This window comes from Pavona decussata, unplaced genomic scaffold, assembly GCF_977016875.1.
Source record: "Pavona decussata unplaced genomic scaffold, jaPavDecu1.1 SCAFFOLD_199, whole genome shotgun sequence".
In the NCBI taxonomy this organism is placed as follows: Eukaryota; Metazoa; Cnidaria; class Anthozoa; order Scleractinia; family Agariciidae; genus Pavona; species Pavona decussata.
Genome location: NW_028145607.1, coordinates 1,002,044 through 1,019,372, shown reverse-complemented (window position 1 = coordinate 1,019,372; position 17,329 = coordinate 1,002,044). Strand labels below are relative to the sequence as shown.

The following is a 17,329-nucleotide window of genomic DNA, read 5'->3' as shown; positions in this document are numbered from 1 at the left end:
AGCTCTGCTTTGGGCCTTTTTCTGTAAGAAAACTAGAAAAAGGTCCGTCATGTCTTATGGCCATATATTATACAAGATTTTTGCTTTTTTGATTTTATAAAAAAAATACTGCAAGTCACAATTATATCAAAAAATATCAACATGTTATTTTGACAATTGATAACAGTGAAAATACAATAATTGCTTTATTACCCGAAACTAACGCATAATAAATTCTGCGTATTAGGAAAGTGAATTTCAAATTTGAGACCAGTTTTTTTCTATAATTTCTTTCAGAGAAAGAGCTAAAGTTCCACGAGGAAAATCGATAAAAAAGAGTAAAGATTGGATTAAAGAGAAAAAGGAGAGAAGAAGACGGCAGGGAAGGTAAGGGAAATCTTTGTTACTAAAATGATAAAGTGATGTTAAGGGTAGTTTGGAACATAGAAGGCCTTTATTTAGCACATTGAAGTAGTGTCATTTGTGCTCTGTTACATGAAAAAAGTGCCCTTCATTTTGGCCAATTGGAATATACTTATTCGTTTTCGTGAACGAAGAGATGAACTTCAATTATTTTTTCTTAATTCTAGGGAATTGAGGCCAGACTCCAAGTACACGGGACGAAAAAGAAAATCCACCTTTTGATTGGGACGCAAGCAAGGAATTCCCCCACCATTAATTCAGGCGAGGATAGTGAATGCATGTGTTACGATAATCTGCTGGGAATTGAAATGGTCATTTACAGTACTGTGGATGTACAAGGTCACATTTGACGTGGAAATAATCCTTTCACGTGAACTAACGAAAAGACAATCTTTATAATGACAAAGAGATGAGAACTTGTTATATCTGAACGTAAACGAGAAGGACGAAGATTGTTTGGTAAAAGCTGTGTTTGGAAAACTTCAAAATACAATGATGATAAATTGCTAGGCCTTACCATTGAGAACAGAGTTGCAGGCGACATTGAGCGAGTGGCACCATGTCTGAAATTTATCTTACCATGGAACATTGCGTTGCAAGTAATAGGAAGAGGAGAATGTTCATCTTGTTTTCACAACGGTGTGAGACTCAATAAACATGTCTCAATTCGTCAGTGGTTCTGCTTCCTTGTTCATATCCATATGTTTTAGAAACCCCCAGTTGTTGGTGGATCTGCCAGGCCAACAAGGTCTAACAATCCTAGTTGCTTTCTTCATCCCTGCCCCCTACCCCCACCCTGACCTACCAGGCCACCACCACTCGGTTCAAGCACCTTCCCGCCTTCTTCCTTGGTGCCTGGAGTCTCCAGTGGGGAGAACTCTCCCCACCCCCTCCCCCCAAAAGTCAAACATTGTGGCTGCAGAAAGGTTTGCCGAGGTCTGGCTTTAGGAAAAGAAAACTCTACTTTATTTTCATCTGATTGGTTGTCCTCTTATCCATTTCCTGAGACCAGTTGGCCTGTTGTTGCGTTTAACTTTTTGTGGGACCAAGTGAATTTTGAACCCAGTTTAGAACTGCAAGACCGTATTCCGCGCCGTTTTCACCGTGTCATCGTGTAGGAACTGTATTAAAGAAAGGCTTGAAAGAGCGTGAATCATCCGAGTGGTTCATCGGCTCCGTTGAAACGGTACCGCACCGTAAACAACAACGAACTCGGCCAGCGTATTTCGGGTTTACAAATCCTGTTCCTAACTTTGAATTCTCTATGTGATCCAACAAAGCCGTCTGCGCGCTTCTGTTTATAGGACCACTCTTGTAAAATATCCACCGTATTCCACCATAAAAATGCTAGAACGAGAAAACGCAATGTATGTGCGCATAGCGATACGACAATTTGACTTGCAGAGGTTTCCGCAAACTGAATTAAGCTTCCAAAGGAAAAACTTGCCTCTTGCTCTTTCCTTTTTGAACTGCATCTCGGCGATAGGGACAAACAACAACAACAATTTTTATTTACACTCTTGCCTTATGTAAAGTTCATTGCAAAAATATTAGAAATAAAATTAGAGTACTAGTTGCCCGAAATTAACGCTAGGGGCTAGCGGAGCAAACAAAAGAAATGACCCAACAAGATCTTGTTATTGCAAGGACGAACGCAGATAAAACTGGCATCAAGGTGACCATTTATAACATTACTAAACAAACAGTCGAAGATACGTACAATTGTACAAATGAATACTGACAAAGAACAGGCCTGGAAAATGAAGTAGGCAGCAAGCCTGTAAACCGGTGTTAAAACACGCTAAAGTGAGCCTCACCAAATTAAGCAGACTTCTGTTAACTTCCGTTCACCACATCTACACTTCCGCAAATATCGAAAAATAAGAAAAAATAATTTTTTCTATCGATCCCAAAGTAAACCTGAACCCGCTCCCTCCGACTCGCAGAGTCACGGTGGACGGTATTGTAGAAGCAAGTTCTTTTCTCGCTGTGTGTTTCCTGGTTTTGGTGCTGTTTTTCACAAATGAATATGGATATCCGATAGAAAAAGGAACCGATGGTTTATTCATCAGTCAATACCAGCAGTGCCCATTCCCCTAACCCCCACCCCCACCTCCCCGTCTGGGTTTTGATGAGGAATTTTCCCTCACTGTACGTCCCAGGAACCGGGCATTCTTCCACCCCAGAGCTGGGTAGGCTCAGTCAAATGAGACAAAAATTCATAGAAGCGTTAAAGTGAATTGCACAATATTTGGCAATTATCAGGTCCTTCATGGAATTCGCTGTTTAAAGTGAATGAATGGTGGTCTAACACATATTGGAAATTAAAACTTTTCTTTTCACTTTTTGAAAATAATTATGTTCCTGTTGTTTGAATTTCAAAGGGGAAATGCATTAAATAGTAATTGCTAGGCCCACGAGCAAGCTTGCGTTCTTGCTCCCTAATCCCTGCCAAGGTAAGCTCACTCGCACACGACCAACTACACCCTCATGAAACTGTACAATAGTAATATTATGTAGTCTAACTATGATTAAAAGTGCAATTCATAAGAAGCAGCGTGATGAAGTGGTTGGGGCATCAGACTTGGAATAAGGAAGTCCCTGGAGTTGTTTCTCGGTAGCCCTGGGTTCAACTCCTCTACTTTGTTTGTAAATAGCCAGCTGGTCTGCCTCCTGCCAGCTGAGACTCTTAACCATGTTATTTTCTATTAAAATATTTTTTTTGTTCCTGTTTTGATTCATTATCCCTAAAATGCCCCTTTTGGGGGGAGGATAATCAATTATAATAATAATAATAACAATAATAATAATAATAATAATAATAATTATTATTAATATTATTATTATTATTATTATTATTATTATTATTATTATTATTATTATTATTATTATTTTTGAACGAGTGCACGTGCGCATTGTTTAGATTTGGTGAGCTTTAATATATAAAAAAGAATTGTATGAATGTCTTGGCTTTTTTCTGGACTGAAGGGTAAACTTGGATTACAGCATTTGACATTCCAGGACAATGATGCTAGACTCTTAAATAGCCTCAAAGAAATTTTTAGAAAATGCAAAACTTTCAGTACTTTCCTGAGACTGTGCAAGACTTTACTGTGCTTTAATATTTGCTTACTTGTTTTTCAATTTTCCATGAACTACATGGGTAATTTAATATAAAAAGTAATAAATATTCGATTTGTCTATTTCTTGCATGGTTAATTCTGCCAGACTGAGAACTCGATTGGGAACACTTCATAATGTAAATTTAGCAATCAAGTAGTGATTATTGGCTGATAATTTTTTGTTTTACTTCTCATTTTCGTTGTTCCTTTTTTATGTCCAGTCAAAAGATGGAAGTCCAAATGCAAAAAAAAAACTTTCATTCCCACTCTTAACTGACCATCATCAAACATAATTACACCTCACACACCATTCAAAAGTTACCATTTATTTACACCTCACCACATGGTATATTACAAATCTACTTGCAAGTAAATGTCAGAGATAATTCTGTCCCTTGCAATGTTAATTTCATTACACTGATATGCTAAAAACATTCAAAACAGAGTGAGTTGAAAACATTTTTGTAGAACAGATTTTTTACAATCACAAGTTTCACCCTACAATGCTCTAATTTTCTTATAAGGTCGCCTGTTTAACAAGATTCAGCTACTTACAATAGATTCTATAAGAAACAATGAATTTAAGGAATATTCTCGGCCTTTTGAGCCCTTAAAAGACATCCCATTAACAAAATCTATGTTACAAGCAAAAACATAACTGTTTCGTAATACAGCAATAATATATAATGTAGGTATAGTAGAATGCAATAAATGTCATAACATGTTATAGATTTGAAAACTCCACAGCTCATTCATTTACAAAATCTGTTGCCCGAGAAAAACAATCAAATAAAAGACATCACTTGAGATGTAACCTGCTACTGGCCTCTAGAAAACGCTACAAATATAATTACTACTCCAAATAGTCTTCTTACAAAAATTCAGAAATTTCTGAATCAACAATGAGAATTTGTTCGATATTACATCACTGGTGAGAGATCAAATGAGCTCAAATATCTGGATTCGGTTGTTCTTTCTGTCAAACACAACTATCCTTCCATCACTAAGATTTGCTGTAGACACTGGCCAATTTAACTCTCCTTTCCCACTGCCTTTTGTTCCAAACTTTGTTACAAACTTTCCGCTCAGCTCGAACACCTGAACCCTGTTATTCCCTGAATCGCAAACCATCACATGTCCGTCTCTGTTAACCGACAAGTAACCAGGCCAATTGAACTCACCCTCCTTGTTCCCCTTCTTACCGAATTTAAACACAAAATTTCCCTCCAAATCAAACACTTTGATACAGTGTTCACCCAAGTCTGAGACTATAAAATATTGCTCCGTCTGGATACAGTGATATGGAACGGACAAAAAGCCTTGTCCGCCAAATTTACGTTTGAACTGCCCACCAGGGGAAAATATCTTAATGATACCTTCATCAGCAACAATAATATCACCGTTACTGGTGACAGATAAACCTTCAGGATTCTGAAGCTGGTGATTAAGGTTTCCTTTGTAACCAAACTGAGTAAGAAACTCACCATTCCCACTAAACACTTGGACCCTGTTGTTATTGCAGTTCGCCACTATAATGTTGCCATTGTTATCAAAAGCTATCCCTGAAGAGCAGTGAAATTCACCTTGATATCGTCCCCGTCTACCAAACGATCTTACGTGGGTACCGTCACTACTGAATACCGATACCCTGTGGTTAGTTAACTCAGTTACTGCTATTTCATTTCGATTATTTACTGCCACTCCAAAAGGTCCAGAAAGCTTTCCAGCAGACTGACCGTATTCTCCAAAAGATAGCATAGGTCTGAACAGTCTGGTTTGCGTCTTAACCTCAAAAGAACTGCCGCCACGAACATGTTTTCCTTCAAACCCAGTAATTGCTTTATTATTTTCTTTCCCTTCTGCACTTGGCGATTTTTTTCGCCGATCGCGGCGATGTGGCAGTTTTGAAAACTCATGTGATGAAATCGCCCAACCTGATGGGTTGGCTTTACTGGCGATTCACAGCAATAAATGTTGAAAATCGCGGGAACGGGCATACCCCGGCAGCGAATTTAATCGTCGCTATCTGACATGCCAGATATCGATGGTCAGCTCCTGCGGCGGGTTTTTACGCCGATCGCATCGATAGGCGAAAATCGCAATCGCTGCACCGGGCACACCTGGCGATTTTCGCCTTTTGCGGCGATCGGCGTATAAAATTGCGGTGTCTCTGGCTTTAGGTAGCCTTGTCAATATTTAGTTGGAAGTCGTTGGCTTACTGTCAGACATCTTCTGTTTAGGCATCCTTCGGAGACTTGGACAAAATGTTGGTATTCTAAAGAAGACGTCAGGTTTATCACACATGTTCATGATCATTTTAAAATACGTAGTGTCATTTGCGCGCTCTTACATAAAAAATTGCCCTCCATTTTTGGCCAACAGGAATATAGTGATTCTTTTGACCTCCTTTTCGTGAACGATTTTGATTAGATGAACTTTAATTATTTTTTCTTAATTCTAGGGAAGTGAGGCCAGACTCCAAGTCCCCCACGGGACGAAAAAGAAATCCACCTTTTGGTTGGGACGCAAGCGAGGAATTCCCCCACCATTAATTTAGGCGAGGAAAATTAAGCCAGTAGTAAATGCGTTTGTTACGGTAATCTACTGGGAATTGAATGGTCATTTACAGTTCTGTGGATGTATATGGGCACATTTGACATGGAAATAATCTTTACACGTTGACTATAACGAAAAGGCAATCTTTATAATGACAAACAGATGGGAACTTGCTCTAACTGGCTCTTAATCATCCTACCAAATGGTGTAGGGAACGTAAACGAGAGGGACGAAGATTGTTTGGCAAAAGCTGTGTTACGAAAACTTCAAAATACAATGATGATAACTTGCTAGGCCTTACCATTGAGAACCAAGTTGCAGAAGACATCAGTGAACAAGTGGCACCCCGTCTGAAATTTATCTTACCATGAAACATTGCGTTGCAAGTAACACAAAGAGGGAAATGTTCATCTACCTTTCACAACGGTATAAGACTCAATAAACATGTCTCAATTCATCAACCGGTAGTTTTGCTTTCCTTGTTCATCTCCGTATTTGTTAGAAACCCTCAGTTGAGCTGCATCTCGGCGTTAGGGACGAAGCTAACCATCTACAACTTGCCGTTAGCACCGTGATCGAAAAACATACGCTAATATCACCACGATAAAATTTATTTGGTTAAATCCTTTTTGTATAAACCCGTATTGATCATCAATTGTTATCAATAAGGCAAACTTGTATTCATGTCCTTTAATGAACAAATAAAAGAAATACCCAGCAAGATCATGTTATTGTAAGGACGAACGCAGATAAAACTGGCATCAAAGGGACCGTTTATAACATTGCTAAATAAACAGTTGAAGATACATACAATTGTACGAATAAATACTGACAAAGAACAGGCCGGAAATTCATGATACCGGGAAAATGAAGTAGGCAGCAAGCCTGTGAACCGGTTTAAAAACACGCTAATGTGAGCCTCACCAAATTAACTGCAGACCTCTTTTAACTTCAATTCACCACATGTGCACTTTCCTAAATATCGTCTCTTTCATGGATTAGAACTGAAACTCGTACGCTTGTGCATTTGCTCCCACAATCTCGTCCCCTGCAGAACTATCTATGCTTTCAAGGAATGGTGGCTCGGTGGAATGAAACCGTTGATTATCGGGCCTAAGTCGTTGTTCCGATGCTGAGCCGCTGTTAGTGGGTTTTTGTTCCAAGTTCCATGAGAATGGAAAACTTTTGCTTATTACCTGGATATTGAATTGGGTTCGGCTGCGTTTATGTAAGGCCACGAAAAAAGGGTCCTGAACAGGTAAAATAGGAACCGGGACCTGTCGTTTTGCACTGGAAAAATAGGAATTGACACAATTGGAATGGGATGTGATCACTGGAACTGGGAAAAATCATCTTGAAGCCGAGAATGTGAACATCTTTTACCTCCTGTTGTTAATCAAAGACTCCTGCAAGCCCACTCGTAAATGCGGAAGTGAACAGTTGTTACCGTAACGCAGAACTCGAACCAAACTACGCTACAAGGATTCGTGGACGCCATACGGGAATGAAGTGTGAGGTGAAAGGTATAGAACATTGTTCGCATTGTGTTTGGTTGGCCAAGGAGTCGAAATATCAATCGCATTTAACAAGAAAGCCATAATGGCTTTATAAGCAGCGTGGTCGAGTGGTTAGGGCATCAGACTTGGTATAAGGAAGTCCCTGGCGTTGTTTCTCTGTAGCCCCGAGTTCAACTCCTCGGCTTTGTTTGTAAATAGCCAGCTGGTCTGCCTCCTGCCAGTTGGAATTTTTAACCAGGCTATGTTTTATTTGATTTGCTGTAGACATGCAAAAATTACAGTATTTTTCTTAGACTGTCCAAGACTATACTGCGCTTTAATATTTGCTTACTTTTTTTTTTTCAATTTTCCATGATAACTTAACAAAAAAAAAGCAATAAATCTTCATTTTGTCTATTTCGTGCTTGTTAATTTTTTTTTAGACTAAAAATACGATTAGGGACACTTCATAATGTAAATCTAGCAATCAAGTAGTGATTACTGGCTGATAATTGTGTTTTGGTTTTTTTCTTATTTTCGTTATTCCTTCTTCTTTTATCTCAAACGATTGAAGTCCAAATGCGGAATAAAAGTTTCATTCCCACTCCAAACTGACCATCATCAAACATAATTACACGTCACACACATTGAAAAGCAAAAGTTACCATTTATTTACACCTCACTTCATGGTATATTACAATACTACTTGCAAGTAAATAAAAATTTACTTATGTCACAAAACATTCCGGCTGTTCCTTATAATGTTAATATTATAACAACTGGTATGCTGAAACCGTACAAAAGAGTGATATCACTTGAAAACATTTTTGTTGAACAGATTCATTTAATATCAATAGCTTCACCCTACAATATAATAATTTTCTATTTAACAAAATTCAGCTGCTTACAGTAAATTATATAAGAGAAAATAAATTTAAGAAATTTTCTTGGCCTTTTGAGCCCTTACAAACTAAGAACATAACTCTTTCGTAATACAATAATAATATATAATGTAGATATATATATAGTAGAATGCAACAAATGTCAAAACCATCTTAGTTTTGAACTGCTCCACAGTATTTTCATTTACAAAATCTCTGTTGCCCAACAAAAACAATCAAATAAAAGACATCATTTGAGATGTAACCTGCTACTGGCCTCTAGAAAGCGCTACAAAATTAATATAATTATTTCTCAAAATCGCCTTCTTACAAAAATACAGAGATTTCTGAATCAACGACAAAAATTTTATCGATATTATATCACAGGTGACATGTCAAATGAGCTCAAATATCTGCATTCGGTTGTTGCGGCAGTCACACAAAACTATCCTTCCATCACTAAGATTGGCTGTAGACACTGGGAAATAAAACTCTCCTGCCTCCCTTCCCTTCGTTCCAAACTTCGTTACAAAATTTCCATTCAGCTCGAACACCTGAACCCTGTGATTCCATGAATCACAAACCATCAGATGTCCGTCTTTGTTAACCGACAAGTAACTAGGCCAATTGAACTCACCCTCCTGGTTCCCCTCCTTACCGAATTTAAACACAAAATTTCCCTCCAGATCAAACACTTTGATACAGTGTTCACCCCTGTCTGAGACAATAAAATATTGCTCCGTCTGGATACAGTGAAAGGGACGGGACAAAGAGCCTTGTCCGCCAAATTTACGTTTGAACTGCCCACGAGGGGAAAATATCTTAATAAATTTGTTACCTTTATCGGCCACAATAATATCACCGTTACTGGTGACAGATAAACCTAGAGGTACCTCAAGCTGGTGATCAGAGTTTCCTTTGTCACCAAACTTGCTTAGAAACTCACCATTCCCACTGAACACCTGGACCCTGTTGTTAAGATAGTCCGCCACTATAATGTTGCCATTGTTATCAAAAGCTATGCCTGAAGGGTATTCAAATTCACCCGGCGCAGGTCCCACTCCACCAAACGATCTTAAGTGGGTACCGTCACTACTGAATACCGATACCCTGTCATTACCCCACTCAGTTACTGCTATTTCATTTCGATTATTCACAGCCACCCCACATGGTACATTAAGTTTTCCAACAGACTGCCCGCGTTCTCCAAAAGAAAGCACAGACCAGAACCGTCTGATTTGGATCTGAACCACAAAAGAACTGCCATGAACATGTTCTCCTTCAAACCCAGTAATGGCTTTTCTCTTTATCTCTTTTTCTCTATATTTACTTGCTTTTCTCTTTATCCCGACCCCCTTAGTGGTTAACATGCTAAGTAGTTCTTTATGTTCAGTAAAATTAAACCGAGGGATGCGTTCAAGGTCAATTTTACCTTGGGCTTCTTGCTCCTGAAGAATCGTGTCAAATGTTTCATTATATCCCAGGATTTCAGCGCTGGAACTTCGTCTCAAAAAGTGTTTGGTTTCCTCGATGGCTTCGATGGCTTTGATGGCTTCGCCTTTTCTCAACGCGAAACACTCGAGCGATTCTTTCGCTTGATTATCAACTTCGCTAAAAGTGTCCTGCTTCCTCGCTTCAATGATTGCCATCATCTGATCTGCAGTCGCCTGCACTTTGCTTTTTACGTCAGCTACTTGCGCCTGAACATCAATGCTGCTTTGGTCGAGTTCGCTGATTTCATTTCTCTTTTCCTCTGCTTTCTTGTTGAGCGATTCTATCAGAGACTCCATTGTTAGCCTGTGTTCATTTGCTCCATCTTCCAGAAGCACTTTGGCTTGACCATCGTGAAGTGTTACAACACAAGCGTTGCAAATGGCAACTTTACAGTCCTTGCAAAATAACTTCAGCGCTTTGTTTTCGTGGCGTTTAGTTTGGAAAAACGCTGATCGCTTTAGCACGTCTTCAATGTCCTGATCTTGAAAGTCTTTTATCGCCAACACTCGATGTTCTTTATTTGTTTGGATAGAGTTGTGTGGCGAGATACACTCTTCACACCAGAACGCATAGCACTGGAAACAGTAGAAACAGTTGGCGCTTCTCTTGTCGCAGTTTCCACATTTCGCGCCACTTGTGTTGCCCTCTTTAACGGCCAAGATATCCAGGATGCTGTTTATTCTGAAGTTGGTGGGAAACTCGCAGGGATTTCCACTTTCCGGGATCCTAATTTCCTTGCGACATTGTGGACATGATATGACATCTTGTCTTGGACTCGTTCGATGAATCGCGTTTAGTCATTTAAGCCGGGATTTAAGACAGAAGCTGTGCAAGCAAGGCAGCTGTTTTGGCTTGGTAAGGGGGCACACACACACAGAACAGGATTCTTCATCCTGAAGATTATCGAGCAAAGTCTTGCTATCCATAATGAAGGACGCGAAGCGAAGGTTTGGAATTAAAAATAACGCAGTTAAGAGATCAAGGAAGTTTTGGTTGTTGACGGGATGTTATTTATTTTCTGACTTTTAATACCGGTATGGACCAATCACAGAGCGGTCATTGCAATGTTTTGACGTTACATTGTATTAAGAATGGTTTCAAAAATATCCTGAATTTCTGGGAATTGTTTATGCGACCAAGAGAGCATGACAAAATGTTTTCACATGAGATTGCCTATGGGCAATGTTTGAGAGATTTACTAATTTTCTGCCTCTGTTTTCCTTTACACTCGTGAGGCTTTATTCTTTAAAGTTGGCTTTCTTTTTGCCCCAGAGAGGGCGTAAATAAGACTTTAAGTCACCTGAGAGAAAGGTTTTAATTTCCAATATCACGCTGTCGAGACTCGGAATTAAATCAAGAAATTTAGAAATCCTAACTTCCTTTTTAGTCCCTACGGAAGCTCGTTTGACACAAACTTGTGGTTGAACGAAATGTTCATTTAATTAACTCCTAGCCTATGAAAAAAACCCTCCGGTGGGGAGTAGGGTGAAAAGAAAAGCCTCTCTCCGGCCGGCCTTCCTTCTCCACCCTTTAGTGTAGAAAAACTATTGCAATACTACATTGAATTGGCTTTGCAGGGCATGTTTATAACTGAAGGCTTATTTCATGGTAAGGGAAATATATTAGTTGTTCTACGATTTATTGCTGATTAGATCATTTACGGCATAAGATCCGGCGCTTTTATTTTCGTTACTGAAAAAAAAAATCCTAATTTTTACAATACTATATGTAAGATTTCACAAGCTCTTTTAATCTGCCGTGTCTTCTTTGATATTTCCTGATACATGAGATAAAAATCATACGTGTTTAAAACACAAACCGCAGCAAAATGATGAAATCATTTCAAATATCGCATTTTTCATTATTTTGGTCGTGTGTTTTTGATGCGAAGAATCAGAGGAGTTGTTCCAACTTTTAGGGGTTGAGGTGTCAAAATAAGATTTCTTCAAAAGGTAAGTCCTGCAGTTTCATCATGGGCAATAACAAACATGGGTTTCGACTAAATAAATATTACATTTATCTCACATAAAGTTGAATTACTCACAATGAAGTAGTCTTTAGTCTTTTCTGGTCGTTTCTCCCCATTTATTTCTTGTAGAGTAGCCCTAACATTCTTTATCGCCAGCATGCATTCGTTAAGTCTTGGTAACCGTGCTGTGTTTATTAAAATCCTAGGCGCGGCCGCTAAGCGCGCAAACGTTAACACCAAAAAGTGACTGGGTAGGAAGCGATTTAACCGTTGCTAGGAGATTAGAGCTACTGGCCAATCACTGAACCGAAAAGACAAAAGACATCGTTTTTCAAATTCGTCTGCACGCGGTAAGAGCACTGCAAACTCCTTCCACCCCTTGCTAGTAGCAATATGTGACAAAAAGATTACTCTCCCCGCATACACCTTATTCCAAAATGGCGGCTGCCTCAGACAATCTGGGTCAAGTAGCACGAGAGCGAGGCATCGAGGGCCACGATTCAATGTTTGCATGTTTACATGTGGTAGTATAGTCCGAAAACTGCCTCGAAACTGCTGTGTTCCCGGGTGTAAGAAAAAAGTTTACGAAGAGGATGGTGTTAAAATATCTTTTCATAAGTTCCCTGCAGACAGAGAACTGTTCAGGAAATGTTTAGTTGTCATCCGAAGAGATGTTGGCAACTGAAAGAGTTTAGAGTGACCGATCATACGAGGGTTTGCTCAAGACGCTTTAAATCGAGTGATTATCTCACATCACTGACAGGCCGTAAAAAAAAAATGTTAAAACCGACAGAGAGTGCCGTCTATATTTTTTTTGGAAGCAACGCTCTCCGGTAAAGAGGAAGTCCCCGAAGAAGAGAAGTCCTGTAAAGCGAAAAAACTTGGCGAAGGGGTCGGAAACAAGTACCGCGAACGCTGCAAATGCAAATATATATTCCTCCGCCCTGGAAACAAAAATCAAAATCCTGATTCTGTATATAACGAACACAGCAATCATCTCTGATGATAGAATTAGTCTTACCTTTTTACGAGCTGTGCCTTCGTTGACATTCCTTTGCAAGAGTCTCCGCTACATCTTAATTAATTTGCATTTGCATTGCATTAATTTAATTTTTATTAAGGATTTTTACAAACATTACGTACTTGACGTATTGCAGTCCGGTCTTCCCAGCTTAAGCGAGCGCCAACTCCAGCTTCTTCGGATGGCTTCAACATAGTATGAAATTCGTTGCAGTTCTGATACGGCAGTTACATGACTTGCACTTCTAATAAGATTAAAGAGATATAGATATTTATGGCAACAATCGCTATAATGTACACAAGAAAACAAAATCGAACACTTTCAAGCGCTCAACTGGAGTAAACGTATTTTAAACGATGGTATTTTTTCCAAACCTGGTATGAAGTTAGTTCGTGGTTCCATGGCAAGGTATTCAAAACAAACAGCGAAATATTCCGGTGAAACAGCTTCCAACTATAAACGAAATATTTCGAACTCGTAGCAACTCTTGGTTCCAGTTTATTTTCCGACACCTCTTCGTTACCAGACTTCTAGCGGCTTTTTAGACCCCCAGGAGCGGGCACCCTTTGCTTCCTTACATGGAGATGGTATGGAGGGGGAAGTGGGACAAAAATGTAATTGAATCGAATTTCATGCCATTGGACCATTAACGCCATGCCACCGAATCATACATCATTCTATCCGACAATATGCTTCATGTCATGGGATCGGACTTCATTTTATTGGATCATACGTCATTCTATCGGATTATACACTTCATGTCATTGGATCGGACTTCATTTTATTGGATCATAAGGACATGCTTGTTAGGGCAAAAAATATAAAGGCAGCGTTCATAAAAATGTACACTACATAACGCAGTAAGCCGTGCAGGCCTGTCATTTCTATTATCCTAATCATAAGTGAAATGAGATTATGGGATTGACGTAACTTTGGAAGGAGAGCTGCTTCAAACGTTCCCCCAAGCCTCACAACCAGCGAGCATAACCACTCCACCTTATACAAGCCATAATCAAGATCTGCATTGCAAGCCAGTTGATTCATAACATCAAGAAGTACCGTTTTCATGTTGCTTTCTATAAGTTCTTGTGCTGTTCGATGTTGACCCTGCAGGTGAGCCGCCATATTTGCTGTTACGTATCTGGAAAAGCAGTCTGGGAAACAAACTTTTTTCGATAAGACGCTGGCCCGATGGAATGACGTTTCTGATCCAATGACATGAAGTCCGATCCAATGACATGAAGCATATTGTCGGATAGAATGATGTATGATTCGGTGGCATGGCGTTAATGGTCCAATGGCATGAAACTCGATTCAATTACATTTTTGTCCCAATTCCCCCTCCTTAGAGATGGGCATAGTTTCTTCTTACGAGGTTCGCACCCGCGGGGGGGGGGGGGGGTACTCCCCGGAATTCTTGGTGGGGGTGTGCCACCCGGATCTTCAAATCCCGACCCTATTTCAGACCTAAACATGCCATTTTCTACACCCGTTTTCAGACCTGATATTTATGCATCAGTGCCGAACGGAAGTTGACGCAAGGAGTAAAAGTAAGCTGGAATGACATAGTTTATCTATTTCTTTTTCTCGCTATCAGTTAGTCGTTCCAGTTACGTACTGAGAAGAAACATATGTTTGTAAGCTTTCGTAAATGTTCCCCGCCCCAAAAACCCGACCCGATTTCAGACCGTAATTGTCAAAATCTATACCCTATTTCAGACCAAAACGGCTCAAAAACCATACCCTTTGGGGCGGCACATACCTATATACCTTATATAGGGGAGTACCCCCCGGGGGTTCGCATGATTGATCGAGTTTGGTTCGTACCCAGGGGGGATTGAGTTAACACTCGCGGGCTTAGTGGCCGCGCCTGGGATTTTAATAGGACGCACGGTTACCAAGACCGTAACGAATGCTGAATTTGTTTTGAGTCAAACGGCGCGTTGTTACTTGCTAATCAGGGCTATTCTACAAGAAATAAATAGGGAAAAACGACCAGGAAAGACTAAAGACTACTTTATTGTGAGTAATTCAACTATATTTGAGATAAATGTAATATTTATTTAGTCGAAACCCATGTTTCCTATTGCTCATGGTTTCATTTAGTGTGCGTACGCGTGGCTCGATCCTGAGACACACTCTTCCAAAACGTTTCAACGCAACCACTTCATTCAGTTGCCATATAAAAAGTATATCTAAACTTCTAAACAAACCATAAATGTTTTTTGTGAAAAGCCAGAAGATGACAAAAACTCGAAACTCTGAATTTTTCAGCTTCTACTCTCTTATAGGCGGTAGACAATGTGCCGAAAAACCTAGTGTAAATCCAACATTTTTTTTAAAACATGATGTTTTCGAGATGAGAAAAACAGAGAGATTTGACAGCGTATCAGTGTGGGCATGGCCTCTGAATCTGATACGAAGTAACTTTTTTAAAAATTTTTTATTAATTTTTTTAGTAATTTTTTTTACAAATTCTACAACGGTAGGGAAATCGACAAGAGGATACTTTGTCCTGCCTTTCTATTTTCGAGATGACAAAACGGAGGGAATTGAAAACATGGTAGTGTAGGCAAGGCATAAAAAGTAAGTCAACGTGTAAAAGCAAGATACAGTGGAACCTCGATTTAACGAACCTCTATTTAACGAAGTCCTCGATATAACGAACGATATTCTATGTCCCGGCCAAAGTTACAGTAAAATGTATGGAATAGAACCTCGATATAACGAACCTCGTTATAACGAATTCTTCGATATAACGAACATAATCCGGAAGCCCAAACGTAAAATTTACCTCGATATAACGAATTACAATGTCAACTGACACTTTTAAATCGCTACTCTGAAAGTGTCGTTTCTTTGTAAGCAAAAGCTGTGCGTCTGCTCAAAAGTGAAAATAATTGCTACTGAAAGCCACCATGCTTAATGAATTGCATCTCAAAACGTAGCACTTCTGGGTGACGAAAATTGCATTGAATTGCGTGAGAGAAGTCACCTGTTTTGCAAATCAATTATTAACTATGACCTCGATATAACGAACATTTTGGTCGTTTCTCCTCAAGTTCGTTATATCGAGGTTTTCGATATAACGAACCCTCGATTTAACGAACAAATTTGGCCGGTCCCCAGCGACTTCGTTAAATCGAGGTTCCACTGTATAACGTACTATGCGAAAATATGGTTCACCGCCGAGGATTCGAACCCCTGTCTCCTGCGTTCAAGGCAGACGTGATAACCTCTACACTTCAGGAGAAAAAAATGTGCCTGTATTGTTTTGCGAATTTTATTTGAAGGAACTTCAAACACAATTAGTTTATTTATTTTTGGTTTTATTTTACAAATTCGCTAATGGCGGGTAAATAGACAAGAGGACATTTAACAACAACAACAACAATTTATTTACAGATTCAGATTATATAAAGGGCTTGTCCCCGCGCAAATAGCCACAAAGCTAGTCGAGGCGGGACAAGATAAAAAAAAAACAGTAAATTACAAACATGCAGGAAAACGGAAAACTTAAATTTTACATAATAACGCAGATTTAGATAAGGCTATACATCAAAATTAAAGTAAATTATATGTAATTTTTTATTATCATTAATATTACAATAGAAAAGAGATGACATATTAGAAACCAGTTTTGTCTATTATCCCTTTCAGAGAAAGATGTAAAGTTCCCCGAGGAAAAACGGGAAAAAAAAGAATAAAGATCGGGTTAAAGTAAAGAAGGAGAGAAGAAGACGGCAGGGAAAGTAAGGGAAATCTTTGTTAAAGCGATGAAGTGATGCTAAAGGCAGTTTGGAACCCAGAAGATATTTATTTAGCTCACTGATGTATTTATTTCAAAAGCTCAGAAACTGCTCAAGTAAAACAACGGTAATATACATGAGTGAAATTACGATTGGTTTTGGTTCTGTTTCGTTGGTTAAGAAAGTGGCGCGAGTTTTGCCAACCAATCACTGAGCGCAATAAAGCAAAACTTGAACAAAGCAAACGCGGAATTACTTTTTGACACTCGGTTGAAAACCACCTACTATTGGAGGAACTTGCGGATTTCACTCTTTGGCAAACTTGGGAAGTCAAAAAGTTATCTCTATAAATCCCGGGTTTCTGCCAACTAAATATTGCCTTAGGGAGCCTTGGCAATATTTAGTTGGAAGTCGTCGGCTAAGTGTCAGACATCTTCTGTTTAGGCATCCTTCGGAGGCTTGAACGAAATGTTGGTTTTCTTAAGAAGACGCCAGGTTTCTCACACATGTTTATGATCATTTTAAAATACCTAGTGTCATTTGTGCGCTGTTACATGAAAAACTGCCCTTCATTTTGGCCAACTGGAATATAGTAATTCTTCTGACTTCGTTTTCGTGAACGATTTTGATGAGATGCTC

The 17,329-nt window shown here is 39.2% G+C and overlaps 1 protein-coding gene and 1 long non-coding RNA gene across 2 annotated transcripts in view; one reads left to right on the top strand and one right to left on the bottom strand.

Annotated features, from left to right (window-relative positions):
- LOC146461372 (uncharacterized) overlaps window positions 1-5,670 on the bottom strand; it is a 68,050-nt gene extending 62,380 nt beyond the window's left edge. Inside the window, exon 1 of the mRNA XM_085087004.1 lies at window positions 4,285-5,670. Within this exon, the coding sequence (XP_084943130.1) occupies window positions 4,464-5,282 (819 nt within the window). The 5' untranslated portion in view covers window positions 5,283-5,670 and the 3' untranslated portion in view covers window positions 4,285-4,463. The remainder of the gene's footprint in view (window positions 1-4,284) is intronic.
- LOC146461373 (uncharacterized) lies at window positions 275-1,078 on the top strand. The gene is made up of 2 exons (XR_014857437.1): window positions 275-366; window positions 570-1,078. It is a non-coding gene; the product is annotated as an uncharacterized LOC146461373 (long non-coding RNA).
- Window positions 5,671-17,329: the final 11,659 nt, after the last annotated feature.